The sequence below is a fragment of the Bactrocera dorsalis genome, chromosome 5 (genome assembly GCF_023373825.1).
Source record: "Bactrocera dorsalis isolate Fly_Bdor chromosome 5, ASM2337382v1, whole genome shotgun sequence".
NCBI lineage: Eukaryota > Metazoa > Arthropoda > Insecta > Diptera > Tephritidae > Bactrocera > Bactrocera dorsalis.
In genome coordinates, this window is record NC_064307.1 from 38,785,419 (window position 1) to 38,807,115 (window position 21,697).

The following is a 21,697-nucleotide window of genomic DNA, read 5'->3' on the forward strand; positions in this document are numbered from 1 at the left end:
TACATTCTTAGTCATTTAATATTATGAAAATTGTTTCGAGGACTGGAAAAATCGTTGGCATAAGTGTATTGCATCTTGAAAGCGACAAAATAAGTATTGATGAATAATTAAATATTTTGCGTTTTATTTGCAATTTCCGGTATTTTTTTTTTGTCACAAACTATTCTTAGCTAAAATAACCCTAAATTAACAGATAACTCGATAAAGCTAAATTATATTTAAGGATTTTCCAATATTTCGAAGCATACATATACATACATGTGTATGTACATACATATGTCTATACTTATGTACAAATATATGATCATATCAATAACAATATTGGCTACACTGCGTGTCAAATCCCCCCGGTGTTCGCTTGTTCTATTGATAACGATAATAAACTAATATTATTTAGCATACCATAAGTAGTATGTCTCCATAGACTGCGCCGATGCTATGCTCACGATGGCAATCGTGTATGCGCAAGAGCAGTTCTTCGATGGCGACTTGGGCAAACTATTGGCATTATACAATTAAATCATCGAAGTCTTATCACGCGCCAAGCTTTGGCTCATTTGGAGTGTGAGCCGCTTCACAACACGCGCCGGAAAATATTTTGGTGTATGGCCGACAGACTTCGATATTTGTGTGTGTGCAAGCCAAAATACAGTAGTCGTTACATATCGACGTGCTCATGCTCTTATGTATGTATGTATGTATGGCGATATAGCGGATTCTAATGAGTCGTTGTATGCGCGCCGCTTCACGCCACCGCCGCCAACACTGCCGCCCGCACGCCGCTGCAATCAACACCACCACCACCTGTTGAGTGGTGAAGCTCTTAGACGTTTTATCGGCTAACATGCTCTTTCAGCTTGGCTAGCACACACACAGCACGCTCGATACGGTAATTTTGTTTTGCTGTAGAATTTGTATTCGCAATCGTGGCCAGAAGCTTTGCGGCCGCTCATTTCAAGTCGCTGCAGTCAGTTGTTTAACACATTTAGTGCCCGGTTGACATTCCGCGAGCATAGCTGTCGTGAGCTTATCAGAAAGGCAGGCAGGCGCTTTTTATACTCGGTCGGGAATTTTTGCGGTTCAATATACCTGTATTATTAGCGGCCACAATATAACGATTATAAATCAATTTATTTTCGCGTTTCAAATGATTTTTATTTGCTGTGGCTAAAAAGTGTTTATTATTCAGCTTTAAATACATACACACGCATATGTACATATGTATGTATGTGCCTGCTTCGTATACAGTACTAACGTTAACAAAAACAAAAGAATAATTAATAGCGTTAAAATAACCGTAAACAAAACAAAACATACAACAGTGAAAACCTCAGCGATCACCATGCCACAAAGGTACGCTCAAACAACACACATGTCTACAGTGTTTAAGTAAGGTATTAAGATATTATTAGTGATCTGGTATGTCCCCGGTGAGTCACAGTGTGATTTCAGGAAAGAGGTCTTTCCCAAGAAAAAATAATAAAAAAAAACTACCAAGCGAATCTCGTTTTACTTTGTATTGACACAGACGCTGATATCGACAAACATTCGCAAATATATATGAATATGTACATATATAAATAAATATATTATATACATCCTTACATATGTACATATACAAAATTACGCCACACACATATGTGCCATATACATACATACATATGTACGTACTTACTGTAGGCTTTAGGCTGATATGTTGAAATGGCTTGCTTTTATACCCTGAACAGAGTATATTGATTTGGCACTAAGTTTGTGATACCCAGAAGAAAAAATCGGAAACTTTATAAAGTTTATACATATGTAACGGGTTTTTCAAAATTCAGTTTCAAAAATGAAATTCTTGAGTCCTGTGAAGGTACATTCAATGCCATTATGTAATTTTTGCATGGCCACCACGGGCTCCCTTACAGCAGTCCAAATGCTGAAACCAATTTTCGACGGTTTTCAAGCATAACTCGACCGATACTGCTGCAATTTCATGTTCGATATTCGTACGAAGTTCATCAATCATCGCTGGCTTGTTGGTATAGACCATAAACTTGACGTAGTCCCACAGGAAATAGCCTAACGGCGTCAAATCGCACCACCAGGCAGCCAATTGACTGAGCCATTTCGTGAGATAACACGTTCATCAAACTAGGTTTTCAATAAAGCGATTGTGGCGTTCGCTGTGTGACTTGTGGCGCTGTCCTGTTGGAACCACATAATGTCCAAGTCCATATCATCAAATTCGGGCCAAAAATATTTGGTTATCATTGAGCGGTAGCAATACCCATTCACAGTAAATTGCCGGTCTTGATCATCACGGAAGAAGTACGGCACACTGACGTCGTCGAACCATAAACCGCACCAAAATTGTTATTTTTTCGGGATGAAATGGTGACTTATGGAGTACGTGTGGATTGCTGCCTGACCAATAATTCATATTTCGCTTATTGATGATGCCATTCCGCCAGAAATGAGCCTTATCGCTAAAGACTAAGTATCAATGAAAATCCGGATCATTTTCAAGTTGTTGCTCAGCCTAATTCGCGGACATACGACGATTCTGTTGGTCAAGCGGCTTCAGTTCTTGCGTCAATTTGATCTTGTAATGATGTAGGCTAAGATCTTTTCGCAAAATTCGCCACAACGACAGACAACAACAACGACACAGAGATGCCCAACGCTTGAGAACGACGTGTGAGAGATTGATTTTGGTCTTCCTCAATTGATGCGCTGGCGGCAGCAATATTCTCGACACTGCGGACACTTCTTTGTCTAACTTGCACGGTAACATTTTGCTGTGCTTATGAATTAAAATTTGTCCACTAGACGCTCAATTGTTGATCTGACGGAACGATTATAACGACCATAAATTGGACGTAGCGCTCTTAAAGTTAAGGCCACTGACTCCGGTAGTAAATTTTAAAAATTTTAACTCATTGTTGGATCGTATATATTTCCATGATGAACTGGCAAACCTTACAAAAAAGAAATGCCAAAAGAGCGGGGAAAATATGGCGCTGATTTCTGTCCCTATCGGTCTGCTTTTGTAACGTCCCTATGCAAAAACCCGTAATATAAATGATCAGCAGGACGGACTAAGTCGATTCCGCCTGTTTGTATATACGCGAATTTCGAGCATTCTTTTGAGATCTGAGAACAAGAAATAGTAGCTGGCGAATGCGGTGGATTCTTGGATTTTTGCCATCGTTTTCATTGACTTGTGATACGTTATGGTGAAAAAGCAGTTTCTTTTTCTTCACATACTGCCGTTTTTTGGCTGTTTCGTCTTGCAAATGATCCAATATCGCTATGTAATAGTCGCTATTAATGGTATTTCCTTTTTAAAGGCAGTCAATAAAAATGATTCCATGCTCATCCCAGACGCCAAAATTTTTCCAGCCGACTGTTGCGTTTCTTCACGCTTTGGAGTGGGTTCTTTCTGGGCAGCCCACTCCGATGACTGTCGGTTGAACTGCGGAGTGAAATGGTAGATCTATGTTTATTATATAACGATACAAAATCTCGGTTTAACTTCGCTTGAACACCTCCAAACACTGCTCCGAATTACCAACACGTCGTTGTCTTTGGTCAAAAATGAGCACGCGCGGTACACACTTTGTATAGAACTTTCTCATACCTAGATAATCGTGAATGATATGATGGTACACATTCAGTTGATATCTTTAGAGTGCCTGCTATCTCGAACAAGCTCACTTTACGGTCATCCAAAATTATTTTGTGGAATTTTTTAATTTTTTCGTTGGTAAAAACCTCTTTCGGGCGTGCACTGCGTTCATCGTCTTCGGTGCTGATGTCACCACATCTAAACTTAGACATACCAATACTTGATGGTTGATTTTCTGAGGGCAGTTTTCGGAAGCTCGTCATCAAGCCAAGTATTTGTTTCAACTGTATTTTTTCTCTTCAAAAAGCAATATTTTATCAACACGCGTGATTTCCTTTTTTGTAATTTTTTTTACTATAGAAAAAGTTGTTGCACTTAAGATGATATAATCCACAAAGTAATGATCCAACAGCTGTCAAATTTATACTGGCGTCTATTGAAGATTAGGGCTCTCTGAAAATTATATGGATTTAATTGCAGTATCGCCATCTGTGTGTCAAGTCGAGGTTTCTTCAATTGACTTGTTATAGAGTGTATCTTCAAGGCATTTGGCATGAATTATTGTCCAAGACTGCGGTATTTTCGCCAAAGAAATTATTTAGATCGGAATCCAGATCCATCAGACCAATCAAATTCCGGATTTTGTGCGGCAACTTTTTTTTTATTGCTGTAGGGTATTACAGCTTCGGTGCAACCGCAGTTAATATTTTCTTTTCGTTATTTACATGCAATTAACCGTTGGGAAAATTCAGTTTTACTAGATTATTTTTTACTTCATTCATACAAACTGGGGCATAATTATTTTACGATGGTCGTAGCTATCACACATGCATACACTTGCGCACCTGCCAATATGTGTGTATTTATTTATGGCTTTTTGTCACTAAACAATGTTAGCAAATATCTAATCCACGGCCGTCCTATCGCAACAACGATCATATGTTCTTTTTGTTTACCGTTTTGTTGTGTATTTGGTTGACTTTAAGTAGATGGTTTTTCTTAGCAAAAGTGTTGACAGTTCGGACAGAAAAGATTCCCTGATAGAAATGTTTGTGCTACGCAAACAACCAGCCATGCTACCGGATGGTTGACTGTGCAAATGTATATGTATAAGTATGTATGTAGGTATGTATGTACCAATACATGTTGGTATAATAATCGCATTTATAATTTTTGGTGTATAATAAATTATCCAAATTTAAACACAATCGATTATGGCAGCTCAATTTATTTATTTATAATTTTGCTCGGCATGACAAATGGTTATAAACATAAGTATGTACATACATACATACATACATACATACATATGTGCTAACTATGTACAACTTGATTAATATTATATATTTATATGTATGATATATCTACTATATGCATATGTCTGTGCACTTTCACAGCTTATCTCTTAGTGTCTGGTGTATTTCTGTATTTTGATGAGAAAATTTCGTTAATTAAAGTATTGAATTATCACTTGGAAGTTTACCGGTTTGTTTGTTCAAAAAGCATTTAGTGAAGGTGCGAATTATATTGTAACACAATTATATAATTCGAAAATATGGTGTCAAAAAGTTATAAATTAAGGCGGTTAATGTGTTTCATAGCCGAGTAAAATGCAGAGAGACACCATATAAAGTATAATGTAAGTGTGGCCTAAATATCTATGCACGTATATGGTAACACTTCGCGCTTATTCCGATTTCACTTCGCATTTGTGTTCCACTTCTGCCAAATGTAAGCAAATAAATTGTTTTCAATAAACAGAATTGTGATTTTTTTTTGTACTTGTGTCACATGTTTTCAGGTCAGCTTCAGAATTTGTCAAAATTTTGATACTCGCGCAACTTCTTACATAGAGTTCAATGGTTTTGTTTACACGGCGGTAGTCGGTAATACCATAAAAGCTTAAAATTGTATAAAATTATATGTGGTTTCACAGATCTTAACGTATTATGAGCGACTTGTTCGATTTTGAAGAATCAAATGACTAACCTAACCTATCCTGTATACGGGTATTTCTTTGGACGTGAGGTTTTCAATGAGCCAATACTTTTTAGGAGCTTGTCTTTTCGACAGCTTTTACTTGATTCATACTCAATTTGTGTTGACATTTCATAATGAGCAAATTTACTTCGAAAAAAATATCGCAATTTTGGGTCGAGGGGTTTTTTTTGAAGATGTTTTGGAAGTTGCACACAGAAAACTTTTTGTACTGATGAATTTCATTGGAAGCACGCGCTGGTTCGGCGAGGAGACAATAGAGTAAGGAGATTTTAAACCCGGTAGTTTCACATTGGGTCTCCTAAAGGCCTCGGTGCGTCGTCCGACAGAACATATGATCGTTACTACTCTACTTACCTACCTACTCGGGAAAAACGTTCGGTGAATCGAAACGGACCAGTATATTTGTCCAGCAACTGACTTTCAACTCGGCACCATTCTTCAAAATTACTTCAAGAATGTTTTCTGCCGCTGTAATAGCAACAACAACAGTCAATGCAGAGCGCTACGTATATAGAGTCTTGATTAATGACTTTCTCGTGCTTGGAAGATGTTGCTGTGGACGGCCTTTGGTTCCAACAGGGCGACACTCCAAGCCATACTACCAACAAAACAATCAAATTATGCCCACTTGCTTAGTTCGAAATCTAAATTTTATATCGAACAAACCTGCAGTCATGTTAACTTTATTAATTGTAACACTATTTTGAATATTGAATTTTGAACTTTTTATGTTCATGCCATTTGGGCTAGTATCCAGTGTTTGGTTTCGCCCGAATTTCGCCCTCTCTTACTTCTTTGTGTTACGACTCCACATCGTCATACGTAAGAACTTACAATGTACGTATGTATGTATGCACATGTATGTACATATGAGTGTACAATCAGTGAGCTTACTTTAATTGAGGCTAATAAGCTTGGCTTTGGCGCAGAAATTATGTGTATTTTAAAGTTTTGTTAAGCGGTAAAATGCTATTATCTTAACGCGGAAACCATAAGTCGTGCTTACACGTGCCTATCCACAGCATGCTCACCGTTTAAGACCTGGACAAAGTGTACATACATATGTACATTGGATAATATTATGAAGACTTGGTTTGTGCATTCGACTCACTATCTTCCGGCAATGAGAATTTTGTGCACTGTGAATATTTTATCAACTTTCTGCAATCATGTATCGCTATTGATCCAGAATCTTTAAACAGTGGAAGAAGTACTCTGAATAAGAAATAACGTTAACTTCCGCTACACCGAAGCTTTAATGATCGCTCAGTTTCAGCAATAATATGATACTGTAATCCGATAACGGCATTTCCGAAAATGAGCAACATCTTTATGAGAAAAGGATGGGTTCAGATCGATACTTCAAAAACTGAGACATATATCGTGTTAATACAGACAAGTCACGCTGATCATTTATATACCTCATCTATGAAAATATTAAGTCATACCCAAGAACCATTTCCAGTTATATTCCTTGTAACATAAGTTAGTTATTTTCCTTTGTACCGTTGTCTTATGAGTCTACTTTAATTCTAAATCAGTAAGAACTCAGCACGGATGTAACCGAATATTTTAAACTATCGCAATTTTCAACGCTCCAGCGTGAGAAAATACTTTCAGATATTGGCAAAACTTTAGAATAAAAAGTATTGCATAAGAATTGAACGTTCGTTTTTCAATGAACCATCTGGCTCTGAAATGATCATTTTAAATTTTGGCATTACTCAAGTAGCTTCCATGACAAGCTTCCCCGCGATTTTATAAAGACAACTTATTCACCGACTGACATATTTGGAATAAAGCCTTCTAAAGTAAAGGAAATCATTCTACAAGTATGTAGAATTGGGGATCTGTGGTAAATCGTAAACGGTACTATACGTTCACTTAATTTTGCTAAAATGACTTACATATTGATCGCTTTATACGATATAAAGCCAAGACTTACCGATCTAAACGGGGCTAGATCTCCGAAATAACAGCCTTTGGCCGGATAAAGTCGGGGTCAATTCCGGTGCGTTGTTGTGGGGATTGTGCAGTTTCATCACCTCTTTGCATGTCCTGCCAACCTTACCCATCTGACACCCTTTTCCCTTTGGTCCAACCCCGTGGAAACAGCACGTTTGCTGGGCCTACCGTTGGATAACGTCGACGACAACTTATATTTATAATGCTTGCCATCCTAATGGGGATTAGATACCCGTTACAACAAAAACATATAAAGCCAACTGAAAGTTTGAAATTCTTCGACATATTGTCTCCAGAAAAAAGTGTTCTTTTACTTTCCGTAAGATATCTCACAAGCTGATCGATATTTTCGGGGAAAAATCAATCATAGGCTATATGTTCATAGGTATTGAGGAGCTTGATTTAATTTTATGGTCCGATTTTGGCAAAACTTATGGTGAGGTGGCATATCTTAAAGACAGTATTTTTGGAAAATTTTATTTCGATTTACCATAAATTTCGATGCACCTAAGCCCATTGAAGGACTCACATCGTCTCACTCTGTTTTCTTTCCTTTGAACCAGCCGTGCTTCATCCCTACAAAAAATTTTATATTTACTTGTATGTGCAACCTATGAGATTGGTTCTTGTGTCAATCCTTTTGGATTTTAATATGGACACATAATCTATTCACGCCAATTTTGCCAGATTGTTAAAGAAGTTAGGAAATATTTCCAGTGAGAATCCGCTAAATATATAACATGTTTGTTGATTAAAGATCTACAAGTAGTCAGGGGAATATATATTTCTTCTTTTCCGGCGTCTAATTGTAGGGTGGTTCCAGCTTTGGCTAGTTCATCTGCTTCACAGTTACTAGGATATCACTATGTTCTGGGCCCCATGGCAGGTTTGATATATTTGTTAGCTCCTGAGTTATATAGTGTGAAGTTCCTGTGGTACATATACGAAATTTTGTGCGGATATCTCAAGTTTTACTCAAGTTAGCCGTGGGACGTTCTATTTCTTATCGTGAGTAAAGCCATAAAAATAATAAGAGAACCGTCAAACAACTTTCTCACATAAAAAGAATACACATAACAACATCAGACCAAGCTTTAAATAATTCCTAGTTCAAGAATAATTACCAGTGATAATGTCTGTCTTCATATGGGAGACACATATGTATGTACATATGTATATGTATATTGCTTTTTCACATATGTATGTATATATGTACATTAACAGATTCGCATTTGAAAAACTATTTAATTGATTACAATCTAATTGTTCGACGATTATCGTCGCTCGTCGTGTTTAAAATCTTTATCACGAATAGGGAAATATAATATTAATATTTGATTGTTATATAAAAAAAATAATAATTAAAATTAATTAAAGTTTGCCTTGTAACCTTAACTTTATCTTCATTCAATCTTCGCGTTCTATTATTTGAAGAGCGGTGGATTGGTTTCCTGGGGCCGCTTACAATCCCAAAAGAGTCTTGTAAAATGGTTTGTTTAACTCACAATTATGGTTGATGACGACAGTGATGTAAATATTTTCATTAAAATAGAATTTTTTACCCGGGGAACTTTGAGAGGTTCATATGCAATTTCTCTCCTAATACAAATATTTTGTATTACAGAAGAGAAGTTTTTTAAAAATAATTATGAATATATGTATGTATGTAAGTATATAAGTAGCTAAGCCAGTAAACAAAATGTGTGCCCAATAAAATTTTCCATAATTGTGATAGGTGCCTAGTCATATCATATTTTATCGGACTTCACGAAATCAACACATTAAACTTTTATATGAGAGATTCAAATTCACAAGGAAATTACAAATGTTTTAATAAAATAAAAAATATTAAGTAATTGGGACAGTACCTTTCAGTCCAGTTTCAAACGATGTCGCTTTTTGGTTTTATGTTCGGAACACAACCCTGGGTAAAGCATATTTCCGTACGTATGTATGTATGGAATGCATAAACCACGGATAAAATGACATTCGGATGCGCCGGAGCTAGAATATCCTTCACAAATAAGAAACATTTTTCATAAAACAATTAGGTTTTGATCGTAGAGTTTATATAGCAGCTAAATTCGTTCAATCTGAAAAGTTTATTCTAAGATTAATACATGCAAAATTTCGCGAAGATATTACAAATATTATTTTTACCAAAAAGTGTAAAATTGACACGTTTCCTCACAAAATTTCCTCTCATTTGATTATTTTATGAATTACGCACCATATTAATAGTGCACACAAATACTAAATACAATTTTTAAAACGTTTTCGTTAAAATGCTTGAATTTCGTAAATTGAATTTATAGATCTACAAATTGGAGTTTCACTCGAAATGGATTTACGAATCGAAAGCCGCAGCGCCATCTGCCGACTTTACCAGATTGTATGCTGCCAGCTGATAACGATTACAGCAACAAAGCGAAAAGCAGCTGGCTACGTCAAAAGATGGAAACCGAAAAGGAGGAAGCCCGAAATTTGGTAATTTAAATAAGTTAAATAAATCGAATGACTTTATAAATAAATAAATTTTCATTATGGACACGCTGTATTCATATTAATGAAACTGATTTGCTTCTATAATTTCAGCAGGTGGAATTTGAATGGGTGCTGCGCGAGGAGGTGCATGCGATATTAAAGCAATTAAAGAAGATATTGGTCGAGTGTGCTCATCGCTTTCCTGTGCCGCTGTATGCCAATGAGGGTAAAAAGACTGAAAAATACATAATGAAAGTAGCGCCAGAAAAACTTAGTGCCATTGTGACTCTTACGGGTGATAGCATTACTCATGCAGTAAATTTGCCATTATTACATATTTATGAATCATAATTAACATGTAATCTTTTTAAGGATATAAGCTTTAAGCTTGCGCGGCCACCGCATCATCAGCAGAAAACTTGTATTACCCAAGACACGCCATGGAAGTTGCAACAAGTGCAGGACGCAGCAAATCATCTACAGCAAGCAATTAACCACATTGATGATGTAGATGCTACTTACCATTTCAAGTGATTACTATTTGCTTGCTTACACAAATAATTTTTATTAAATTATCATGTTTTACTTTGTAGAACGTCTGATGAAGTTATGAATGTTGTAGGCAACATACTAGAGGCATTGCAACGTGCACGCACCAGTTTGGTGATACCCAAAAAGAAGCCTATCGCCGATCTGATTAAAAGTCGTAATATGGTCAGTTAAATTTCTTCAATGTGAGAATGAGTATTAAATTTTTATATTTTAGAAAGCGCTTGCTCCCAACTTATCCGAAGACTTAGCCGTCAGCTTTTATCTTCAAAGTCACAAATTGATTATGGCTGTTTATCAATTAATTACTGTACAGGGTACAATGCGCTTTGACTCATGCCAAGCGGAAACAACCGTGCAATGGTTGAACGACGTAATGCCAATGCTTTGCGCCGGTCTGAAGCTGTGCCAACAACTTAAAGATAAGGTAAGTTTTATGTAAACGATTGCTGTGGAACCGAAGATATAACCTTCTTAAATGAAAAAAAAAATTCATTTAATTTTGATCGTTCAGCCTGTATGACAGCTACATACGAGTATATGCTACAGAGGTCAAATCTGAACAAATTTTTTCGGATGTTGTACAGTTGTACAGTTGGTTTAGGCAATAATTCATGTCAACTTGTGTGAAGATATCTTGTTAAATAAGAAAGTTTGATCGTTCAGTTCGTATGTTGTAATGGTCCGTTATCGGCTTTGCCAACCGAGAGGTTCTATCAATGCCTCCATATACTAATTTATTTGATTAGAGAAGAAATTATTATTATTTTTACTGTAAAATTATCTACATAAATTAAATCTTTCAGATATCTGTGTTCTCGGTGTATAAGGATTTTACTGTTGAGTCCCGTCCACCATCGGCGCTTTCCTATTGACACTCACAAATGTTTAATTGAAAGTTTCAAATATGATAACAGACGAAATATGCAAAACATTGATAGGATTTAGCGTTTAATTTCAAAATTGCAAAAAATTTGTCAATGTATACTTAATGGTTTGTTATTTTCTGTTTGCACAAAAATGTACGAAAATGTTCGAATATTTTAAAGCATTTATTTTATGCAATTACGTACAATGGAATACAAAGAAGAAACAAGAAAGCACACACAAATCACTCAAAGTGCCTAAATGATATACGTACTTAAGTATGTAAGTCACCGTTATTTAAAGTGGCCTATAATAATATAGAAATATGTATTGGTCCTGGCAATGCTAGCTTAATTTAGTAATACTATTCAAATTTTATACATACATACATATATCCTTTAATTAAATTCTTGAATTTAGTTTAATTTATTTTAATTAGTTGATCATTTTTAGCCTAATCCTAAATTTAGTTTAGTGTTATATTACTATAAATACCGTGACAGTACTTACAATTTATTCGCTGCCTAAAGTTATGGTTTTCAAGAAAAAAATAAAATGCAAATGTATGTCACATAGCAAGCAATGAATATTCTGCTTAAAGAGCAGCAAAGAAGATGTGCAATAAAGTTGCCTTTATATTCTGCCTTAATTCTGCGTGAAATATGTATATTTCGTAGAAATAATTATTAAAATTATGTATTTGAGAGTACGGATGCGAATTGTAACTACTATTACAGTGAAAGTATTAAAATATACAATAAAAAAACCGCTTAAGAATAAAGTCTTAGCATTAGTTTTTATTAACGGGCGGTTGGTTAAAACTTAGCAGCGAGAGGTAATGTTTTTATATTTAATTGTATGCACTCTTTATTACACAGATATTGTTATAACATATATAATCACAAAAAAAAAAAATTAAGGAAAAACGTTGACTTCGGTTGCAGCGAAGTCCGAAGTACCGAATGCATTTCACAAATACAAAAGAAGCCATAAAATATTTTGATTTTGAACGTTCAGTTTGTATGGCAGCCACATGCTATATCGGTACGATCCGAACAGTCTCTTCGCATAATGTACCGTTGCCTTGAACAATAATCTCTGCCGAATTTGGTGAAGATATCTCGTCAAATAAAAAAGTTTTCCATATAAGGACATGATTTTGATCGTTCAGTTTGTATGGCAGCCACATGCTATATCGGTACGATCCGAATAGTTTCTTCGTATATTGTACCGTTATCTTTGACAGTAATCCGAGCCAAATTTTGTTAAGATATCTCGTCAAATAAAAAAGTTTTCCATATAAGGACATGATTTTAATCTGGTGAAGATATCTCGTCAAATAAAAAAGTTTTCCATATAAGGACATGATTTTGATCGTTCAGTTTGTATGGCAGCTCAATGTTATAGTGATCCGATATCGGTGGTTCCTACAAATAAGCAGGTTCTTGAAGAGAGAGGGACGTGTGCAACATTTCGGACCAATATCTCAAATACTGAGGGACAGAGAGACGGGGGCGGCTAATCATGCTGATCATTTATTTTATACATACATATGTCACCTGGTCTAGGAAAAGGGAGCTAACATGCGATTTTTTTGGATTCTATCACGTGAAAAAGTATCTCATCTTCCATCCGAATCAACTAAAAAGTGAAAATTGAGTTTTTGACACCTAAGCCCCCTTTCCGTAGACCAGGTCACATACATAAGTATATACATTCAGTGATTTTTTTGTACTTTATTTTATCCAACAAGGATGAATATAAATTCTTCCAATCTATATTCGAAATTTTTGTATGTGTGCTTGTTTCTCAGAGCCGACAAAATGTTCTTTGTTGCATTGTTTATTGCAGGTCGCATTGACCATTATCATCATCCAATAAGCGATAATAAACTAATAAGCGACTTTTAATGATTTTAAAGGCTAATGCAGAAATTTTTATATTTTGAAATGCCGTTTGTTTGCAATTTGGATTAGGGTAACTTTTATTATTATTATTATGAGAGTACTTAGCAATTGGGCGGTGCCAATAAAGAAGAAGAAGAAGACTTAGCAGTTTACGGAAGCGATACCACTGTATTGAAGCATTTATTACTTTGCGAGTGGTAATAAATGCTAGCTACTCACCTTCCTTTAATCAGACATACATATATGTAATTGACGAAGGCCAATATTTATTCAGTAACCTTGAACAAACAAACATACATACATATTTATCGATGTATGAGCACAAAAAGGTTGGCAAATATTGAAGTAAACAATAATTTAATTAATATTTTTAAATTTTATTTTAATTAATTTTTTGTTATACCGAAAATCATAATTAAAAATATTTTTAAATTGTTACTCTAAAATACCGGATTTAAAAATGATTAATTACAAATATCAAAATGAAAAATATGTAGTACCAAAAATCGTATTAAAACTAATTTTTAATCCTAACTACCGCTTTGAACAAAAAAAAAATCTCAATCTTGGAATTGAAAATTAAAAAAAAAAAATCAATAGAATTTATAACTTTTCTGCTTTGAGAACATTTTTTATGCATTTTCATTCCAGCTTTAATTTGAAAAATAATTTTTTATTTTATTAAAATAAATTTTTAGTCCCACATAACGCTTTGAAAAATAAAAATACTCTCAATACTGTAATAAAAAATTAAAAAAAAAATGCAATTTATAACTTTTTTATGCATTTTCATTCCAGCTTTTATATTGAAAACTATTTTTTTTTATTTGTTACCTCATTTTTTGAGTTCAAATAAAGTATTAATTATTGGATCAAAATAAAAATTTGAATTCCTAAAATAGGTTGAGGCCCAAAATCGGATTAAAAATATATTTTAAGCGCAAATACCGGAATAAAAACTTTAATTCCTAGCTTGTAATTAAATATTAAAAATATAATTTTTTTAATTATTGCCGTATTTGGCATTCTATTTAATTTCTTTCCATTCCAGAGGACATAAAACTTTGTTTTTTCTTTTTTTTATCTGTAGTTTTAAGTTTTTTGTTTGAATTGTAAGCCAAACAGGCAAAATTAAATTCCGTGCGCCTAAAAGTGTGCATTGCGTTATATGTGAAACGTAAATACTAAACCAAAAAGAGGAAAACCTATAACACCATCATTGCTATTTCAAAAACTTTAATAAAATGACCAACATACCACTTAAGGATCGTTTATTATCAAAAACGAAGAGTACACTCTCTTTCAACATATGGCAGCGGTGTGAAATTAAAAAAAAAAATGATTAGCTGTCAGACTATTTAGTTTGAGAGAGACATGAAGTAAAACGTTCCTTCATAAATGGTATAACGGTCCCTCTTAAATTTTTTGGTTCACACAATATCTTGATAAAATTGATCGATCAACACCCAGCCATGACTGATTTTAATGACCAACTACACGAACCTTGATATTGTAAATAATGCTTGGTATTGCTAAAAATGTAATAGGTATAGTCATGCTTCTGGGTTACAGTTATAGTCGTAGAGCTATAACCAATTCAAAATCTTGCGTCCTCGTCGCTAACCTTGGAAACGTGAGTAGCTCTTGTGTTAGACCGGGTGGAGCCTGTGGTTATGGTTAAAAGAGAGGAATCTTCATTGAAGCCAATCCGACATATTCGGCTTAAGGATTCGTTAAAGTCTAACTGCAGCGTCTGTGCACCAGAGATGCGGCTGCGAGTGGGCGTCTGTCTTCAAACAAATGGTGAAACCTGTCCAAATGGGTTGATGCTGAATGGGTTAATGCTGACCGACTTCGCAGGGGCCCGAAATATGGCTATCTGAAGTACTATTTTCCAGCATATGAAAATGCATCAAGTTACCTGGTTGGCTCCGGATCGAAAACTCGATCGGTAGTATTGTAGATGGTCGATATGTTTCCAGTGTCCTTGACGTGCGTACATTCCGAGGACCTAACATCGACTCGGACCACTATCTTGTTGTAGCGAAGCTACGCACCCGCTTCTGTACAGAAAAGTATGCCCGTCAACAAACTTAAAGAAGGTTCGACGTCGAGTGCAATGACAAAAGACAGCCGAACGAGTTTCTACTCGACTTGCATCCCTGCTTTCTAAAAGCACTCATCAACTCGGTATAAGGGAACTATGGGACGCCATTTCAAGCTCCTTACGTACAGCTGTAAGTGAAACCATTTGTTTTCTTAAAGGTCCAAAGAATAGCCAGCACGATGAGGACTGTCCTGTCGCGGTGGAGATAAAGCTGACAGTCTATCTCACAATTTTGCAATCGCCCACAAAACGAGCGGGTTGAGATAGGAACCGTTTTCACGACAGTCGGGTCTAAGTAATCGGAACGCACCCGGATTTTTATCCGGCCAAGGACTGTCAAGGACCGAAATTAGGAAGTAAGGTTTTTTTTCGCTACAATAACAACAGATATCGATGGCGTACGTCAATGATATTAATCCTGTCATTAAACAAACAGTCATTGTTGTGCAGGTTGTAGATGGTCGCGTGCTGGCTCTCATGTCACTGTTGACAGTCATAACTTTGAAGTCGTGGATAATTTCGTCTATCTCGGAACCAGCACTAACATCAACAACAATTTTAGCCTTTAAATCCTACACAGAGTCACTCATGCCAACTGGTCCTACTTTGGACTGAGTAAAGTCATCTCCCGACAAACAAAGACCAAACTCTATAAGTCACTTAACATCCCCGTTATGCTAAATGGTGTAGCGGCATGGACGATGACAATTTTTTTGACAGTTTTTGAGAAAAAGGTTCTGCCGAAGATTTATGATCCTTTGCGCATTGGGCACGGCATTCGATGGAACGATGAGCTGCACGAGTTATACCTCGACAATGACATAGTTCAGCGACAGTGGCTCCGCTAGCTAGGTCATATTGTCCGAATGGATGAAAACACTCTAGCCCCGAGAGTATTCGACGCAGTACCCGCCGTGGGAACCAGATGAAGAAGAACATAGAAAGAAATTAAATAATCCCAACTAGTAAGCTTTCGAGTTGAATAACCACAATCCGCTAGCTTAAGAAGAAACAGTCTTTTGTTTTTATGGCATTCATGCAAATACATTGTCATTCTGTCATTAACCCAAGGTTTAAAGTTACAACTGAGTACCTGTTTCTTAAGCACTATGCTACAAAGTTTACTTAGTTATCATTTTCTTAAGCTGATACAAAAATAACGGTTGTTCGTAACACTACAAAATATCGAATCGATTGTCGGTTGTTGCAATACTGTTAGAAAATAGTATGTCAATGTTAATTCATTACGACTTTGGAGCGCATTTGTCGCTCTTTCCTTCTCTCTGTTGAAGCAAGAGCAGCTTCAAACAGCTGGAAAACAAACCAGTGGAGTGTAGAAATTTGGATATGCTCACATGTAAAAAAATAGCCACACATACCACCATTAGGTAGACGACTCAAGCGCACTCTCGGCGATGCTAAGTCATTTAAATACCAAAACTATGGATTGAGCGCAACATTTATTATACAACGGTTCCGGGCCATGGCTATAACCTAGAACTGTTGCATAGCTGCAATGCAGTCGACGCTCAATCAGCTGGTTGGTCCATTCTCTGACTCCGACTGGAGAAACGCTACATTGTTGTTAGCTTAGCGCAGTCATTTTCAGTTGTAGACAAGCGTCCAAGCGGCTCGAACGTGCAAATTTAAACGAAGAAAAGTGAAGTTTAGCCAAAAGCTCTGCCGAATCATTCAACACTGTGCTAAAAGTGAATTGTGCTTTTAAATTTTGTATTTCAAGGTATGTAATTTTCAGGGGTACCCATAAAAGTAGTCTATTTCATGGATTAAAGCTGGCGTAAGATAAACTATTTCAATCTTTTCGCGCTGAAATAATGCCAAAGGGCAATGTTGAACGCTGCTTAATGGCTTGGTTACGTGAGGAAAACCGGTTTGGGAGACATAGTATAGACATACTACGTAAATGGTTTTGTTATGTATACAATGTTGCCGTTATCAAACCACAAACTAACGTGTGCGTGCGCATGTGCGCTGGCTCACTTTGTTTATGTTTGTGACCTTTTCGTTCTTTGGCCCTGGCCAAGTTTGTTAGTTAAATGATGAAACATATGGGTCGAGATTTATTGCCAAAAAGTCTTTCAGGCCATGGAGACTGTAACATAAACCTTAATTGAATGTAAAAATGTGTTAAAGTGAAACTAAACGAAATTCAAGTTTATAATGTTGAGACTTATTAGCACTGGCACGACTGAACATCAACTTGTCTAGGATGATCTACCGATCTCTTTTTCCGCTAATGCTAACATAAACTTTGCTCAATCGGCGAGTTTTATGAGTGAACGTTGGCCCTTACGAATGGAAAAATCTATTTGAACTAAAACATGAATCGAAGCGGGATTGTCCGCATACTTGTAGACTTTAGATTTTATATATTCCCACAGGAAAAAGTCTAACGATGTGAATCGACTGGTCAAAACGTGAAATTATCTGCTCACCAAAGTGTTCTCTCAATAAATCCATTGATTGATGCGATGTGTAGGAAGTGGCTCCAAATGTTGTCGAGATCAAGAGCTTCAATTTCAGGCTCTGCGTCCCAAATGCCTGACTTTTGCTTGTTTACATCCCCTTTGAGCCTGAAATGACTTTATTGCTGAACAAATTTTGGCTCAAAATCTTCTTGAAACTTTTCAAGAGCCCATAGAGCGAACCGATGTCGCTTGGGCAGGTCGAGCGGCTTCAATTCTTGCACTACTTGCTGTAGCTTATATGCTTTCAATTTAAGATCTCGACGTAAAATGCGCCAAGTCGTTTGAGTTGCTGCGAAGGGTGTCGAATCGACTTTCCACGGTCTTCATGTACACTCATTGCGTGCTGGACGTGATTTATTCGGTGGAATAGTATACAAGAAGAATGTTGGTCCTCACGATTGGTGATGGTCGATTTTCGATTAACTTTGACGTGATTTTATCGGCTTTGGCTCATATTTGCCACTATATTCCGCCGACTGATCGTCCGTTTCCGGGTTGTAAGCATGGATCCAAGACTCATCGCCAATAATAATATGTTTAAGAGACGCCGTAGATGACGAACCGATGACACTATTGCTTTTGTGGGGCAGAGTGTCGAAGAAGACCCAAATGAGTCCATCCGCCATCGCGTGCAAGAATCAGAAATATGTATCCAACTCGTGCACGAATTAAAACCGAATAACCATCCAGCGCGGCCAACTTTCGGTGAATGGGCTCAAAGCGAGGGACATCGCTTCGCTCTATGGGCTCTTAAAAAGTTCCAAGAAATCCAACATCTTCGAGCCAAATTTTGTTCAGCGATAAGGCTGAATCGATATCAGAACTTGGAGGAAAATATAACGTGTGTCAAACGCCAGAAATGCCAAAGAATGTTCCCATTAAATTTGAAGTTTCTGTGTTTTGTTCTTTAAAAAAGTATTCCACCCGGAACTGGATCACCCTTTAATGACCTTCTTCTTCTTCTTCTAAACTGTCGTAGACACCGCTAACGCGATGATAGACGAGTCAACAACAGCGCGCCAGTCGTTTCTTCTTTTCGCTACATGGTGCCAATTGGATATTCCAAGCGAAGGCAGGTTCTTTTCCACCTGGTCCTTCCAACGGAGTGGAGGTCTTCCTCTTCCGCTGCTTCTCCGGCGAGTACTGCGTTGAATACTTTCAGAGCAGGAATATTTTCATCCATTCGGATGACATGATCTCGGCAGCATACTCGCTGCCTCTTAATTCGCTGAACTATGACAATGTCCTCGCATAATTCGTACTGCTCATCGTTCCATCGAATACGATATACGCCGTGACCAACGCGCAAAGGACCATAAATCTTTCGCAGAACTTTTCTCTCGAAAACTCGCAACGTCGACTCATCGGTTGTTGTCATCGTCCAAGCCTCTGCACCATATAGCAGGACGGGAATTATGAGCGACTTATAGAGTTTGGCTTTTGTTCGTCGAGAGAGGACTTTACTTTTCAATTGCCTACTCAGTCCGAAGTAGCACCTGTTGGCAAGAGTAATCCTGCGTTGGATTTCCAGGCTGACATTGTTGGAGGTGTTAATGCTGGTTCCTAAATAGACGAAATTATCTACAACTTCAAAGTTATGACTGTCAACAGTGACGTGGGAGCCAAGTCGCGAGTGCGACGACTGTTTGTTTGATGACAGGAGATATTTCGTCTTACCCTCGTTCACTGCCAGACCCATTTGCTTTGCTTCCTTGCTCAGTCTGGAGAACAAGCCCTTTAATTACCTACTATGTAACTACATATTCAATGTATCGAAGTTAGACTCATCCATCGTTTGTTTTTAGCCTAAGTGGGAAATTTAATGAATTTATTTTTTCCATCATGCAGAAATCGTTACTATGACGTCAACGGGTGAGAACGCAGTGGAGGAAGTGGTTTTAGTCACTGGCGGCAGCGGCTTTATCGGGCAGCATTTGTTGAAATATCTATTGCGCGAGCAAAAAAGTTTGGGTATCAAAGAAGTTCGCTCTTTAGATATAGTGCCCTTTGAGAATAAAATTGGTACGACCTTAACTAAATCAACAACAACAACTTGCTTAGTAATTACATAAAATTTTACAGGCATTTTTCACATAGCGGCGTTGAAGACCTTTGTCGGCGACATTTGCGAGCCAAAGTCCAGCACTGTGCAGGATGCCTTCAGGAATGTAAACTGCGTTTTCCACTGTGCCGCCTTAGTCACCATTGAGTATCCGCCAAATTTCAAAGAGTTAGATCGTGTCAACGTGAATGGAACCAGCACAGTGGTAGACCTTTGTGTGCAGCATAATGTGAGAAGGCTAATATACACCAGCTGTGCATCGGTGTGTCTGGTGCCCTTTAAAGGCTACAGCACTTTCACCATTGTCATAAATCAAACTGAGTCAAAGGCCAATACGCCCACTTTTAATGCGCAGGAACCCGCGGATTTCGACAAGTCCTTCTTGATTCCCGGCTATTCATCGTCGAAATTGCGTGCTGAATCTATTGTGTTGAACTCGAATGGAGCACTGCTCAGTAATCAGCGAGGTAAGCCTTCATAACTAATATTTTTTTTATAAGTACTTATAACTATCGAAGTAATCTCGTAGATTATTTGGAAACTGTGGCCATTCGTCCGCCGCTCACTTATGGCGAAGGCGATGAGAAGTTTGTGCCCCGTGTTTTCGAGTATCTGTCTAGCCGTGGTTACAGTTATCCCCGCATTGCCGGCGCTGGTGGTAAACAACAGCTCGTCTATGCTGGTAAATCAAATAGTGTTATTTACAACAAAAATATTGTTTTTACTAAACCTCTCTTAATATTTTACCCACATAGGCAACGTGGCTTGGGGTCATTTGTGTGCCTACAAAACACTTAAGGCGACTCCAAAAGCCATTGCCGGTCTGCCGGTGTTCGTGACCGATGACACGCCCATCAATGATGTGACCAGATTCATACAGAAAATGGCTTTGTTAGGTGGAAAATTCAAGATCAATTTGACTTTATGGTATCTGCCGCATTTCCTTTTCTTTCTGCTCTCCTTCCTCACCGAACTGTTTGTGCAGTTACTCTATCCGGTAACGAAATACAAACTGTCATATTCGCTTCGTGCGATTGCGTCGTTCACAGCGTCGGTATTGATGTTCAATCGTCTGCGCGCTTCGATACATATGGATTATGTACCACTCGTTGAGCCGGAGGATGCTGCCCAAGAAAGTGCGCGCTGGTATGCGCAGTGGTGGGAAAAGCAGCGCTCGAAGAATAATGTAAAATCTAGCTAAACCCAATTACGAGCTTGCGTACACAAATCGGTTGTTCTATATGCAAGTAATGATGTACTCGTACATATGTAGATACATTTACTTTTATGTAAAATAGCAAAAAATGTTTATATCTTGCCCTAGATAAGCACGAATTATTAATTTGTATATTTTTAAAATAAGTTTTTTCAAAGGTATGGTTAATTAAAAACTGTTTTTACTGTTATCAAGCTTTACTACATTTTCTTCTAAATTTTGCCAAAGAATTTTACGTATTCAGTACTTTTGGGCACATAATTTTTATACTCTCGCAACAAAGTTGCTAAAGAGAGTATTATAGTTTTGTTCACATAACGGTTGTTTGTAAGTCCTAAAACTAAAAGAGTCAGATATAGGGTTATATATACCAAAGTGATCAGGGTGACGAGTAGAGTTGAAATCCGGATGTCTGTCTGTCCGTCCGTCCGTCTGTC

General features: G+C 37.1%; 3 protein-coding genes across 3 annotated transcripts in view; 2 read left to right on the forward strand and 1 right to left on the reverse strand.

Annotated features, from left to right (window-relative positions):
• LOC105225270 (ecdysone-induced protein 74EF) overlaps window positions 1-9,530 on the reverse strand; it is a 168,453-nt gene extending 158,923 nt beyond the window's left edge. The window contains exon 1 of the mRNA XM_049458800.1: window positions 9,448-9,530. The gene's annotated coding sequence lies outside the window, so the exon portion shown is untranslated. The remainder of the gene's footprint in view (window positions 1-9,447) is intronic.
• Window positions 922-12,017, forward strand: LOC105225271 (protein rogdi). The gene is made up of 7 exons (XM_011203666.4): window positions 922-1,353; window positions 9,895-10,066; window positions 10,175-10,378; window positions 10,436-10,593; window positions 10,657-10,777; window positions 10,830-11,039; window positions 11,419-12,017. Exons 1-7 carry the CDS (start codon window positions 1,220-1,222, stop codon window positions 11,485-11,487), a joined length of 1,068 nt encoding a protein of 355 aa, XP_011201968.2. The 5' UTR covers window positions 922-1,219; the 3' UTR covers window positions 11,488-12,017.
• A 4,989-nt stretch (window positions 12,018-17,006) lies between these two features.
• On the forward strand, window positions 17,007-21,450 carry LOC105225278 (3 beta-hydroxysteroid dehydrogenase/Delta 5-->4-isomerase type 3). The gene is made up of 5 exons (XM_011203672.4): window positions 17,007-17,234; window positions 19,831-20,004; window positions 20,065-20,511; window positions 20,574-20,726; window positions 20,800-21,450. The coding sequence occupies exons 2-5, from the start codon at window positions 19,842-19,844 to the stop codon at window positions 21,243-21,245; spliced, it is 1,209 nt and encodes a 402-aa protein (XP_011201974.2). The 5' UTR covers window positions 17,007-17,234; window positions 19,831-19,841; the 3' UTR covers window positions 21,246-21,450.
• Window positions 21,451-21,697: the final 247 nt, after the last annotated feature.

Excerpts from the sequence above, each read along its gene's own strand:
- LOC105225271 (XM_011203666.4), top strand. The coding sequence starts at position 1,220 with ATGTATGTATGTGCCTGCTTCGTATACAGTACTAACGTTAACAAAAAC. Across the intron at positions 10,379-10,435 it reads GTGATAGCATTACTCATGCA|GATATAAGCTTTAAGCTTGC; the intron begins GTAAATTTGCCA and ends AATCTTTTTAAG. Across the intron at positions 10,594-10,656 it reads GATGCTACTTACCATTTCAA|AACGTCTGATGAAGTTATGA; the intron begins GTGATTACTATT and ends TTTACTTTGTAG.
- LOC105225278 (XM_011203672.4), top strand. The coding sequence starts at position 19,842 with ATGACGTCAACGGGTGAGAACGCAGTGGAGGAAGTGGTTTTAGTCACT. Across the intron at positions 20,005-20,064 it reads GCCCTTTGAGAATAAAATTG|GCATTTTTCACATAGCGGCG; the intron begins GTACGACCTTAA and ends AAAATTTTACAG. Across the intron at positions 20,512-20,573 it reads ACTGCTCAGTAATCAGCGAG|ATTATTTGGAAACTGTGGCC; the intron begins GTAAGCCTTCAT and ends GTAATCTCGTAG.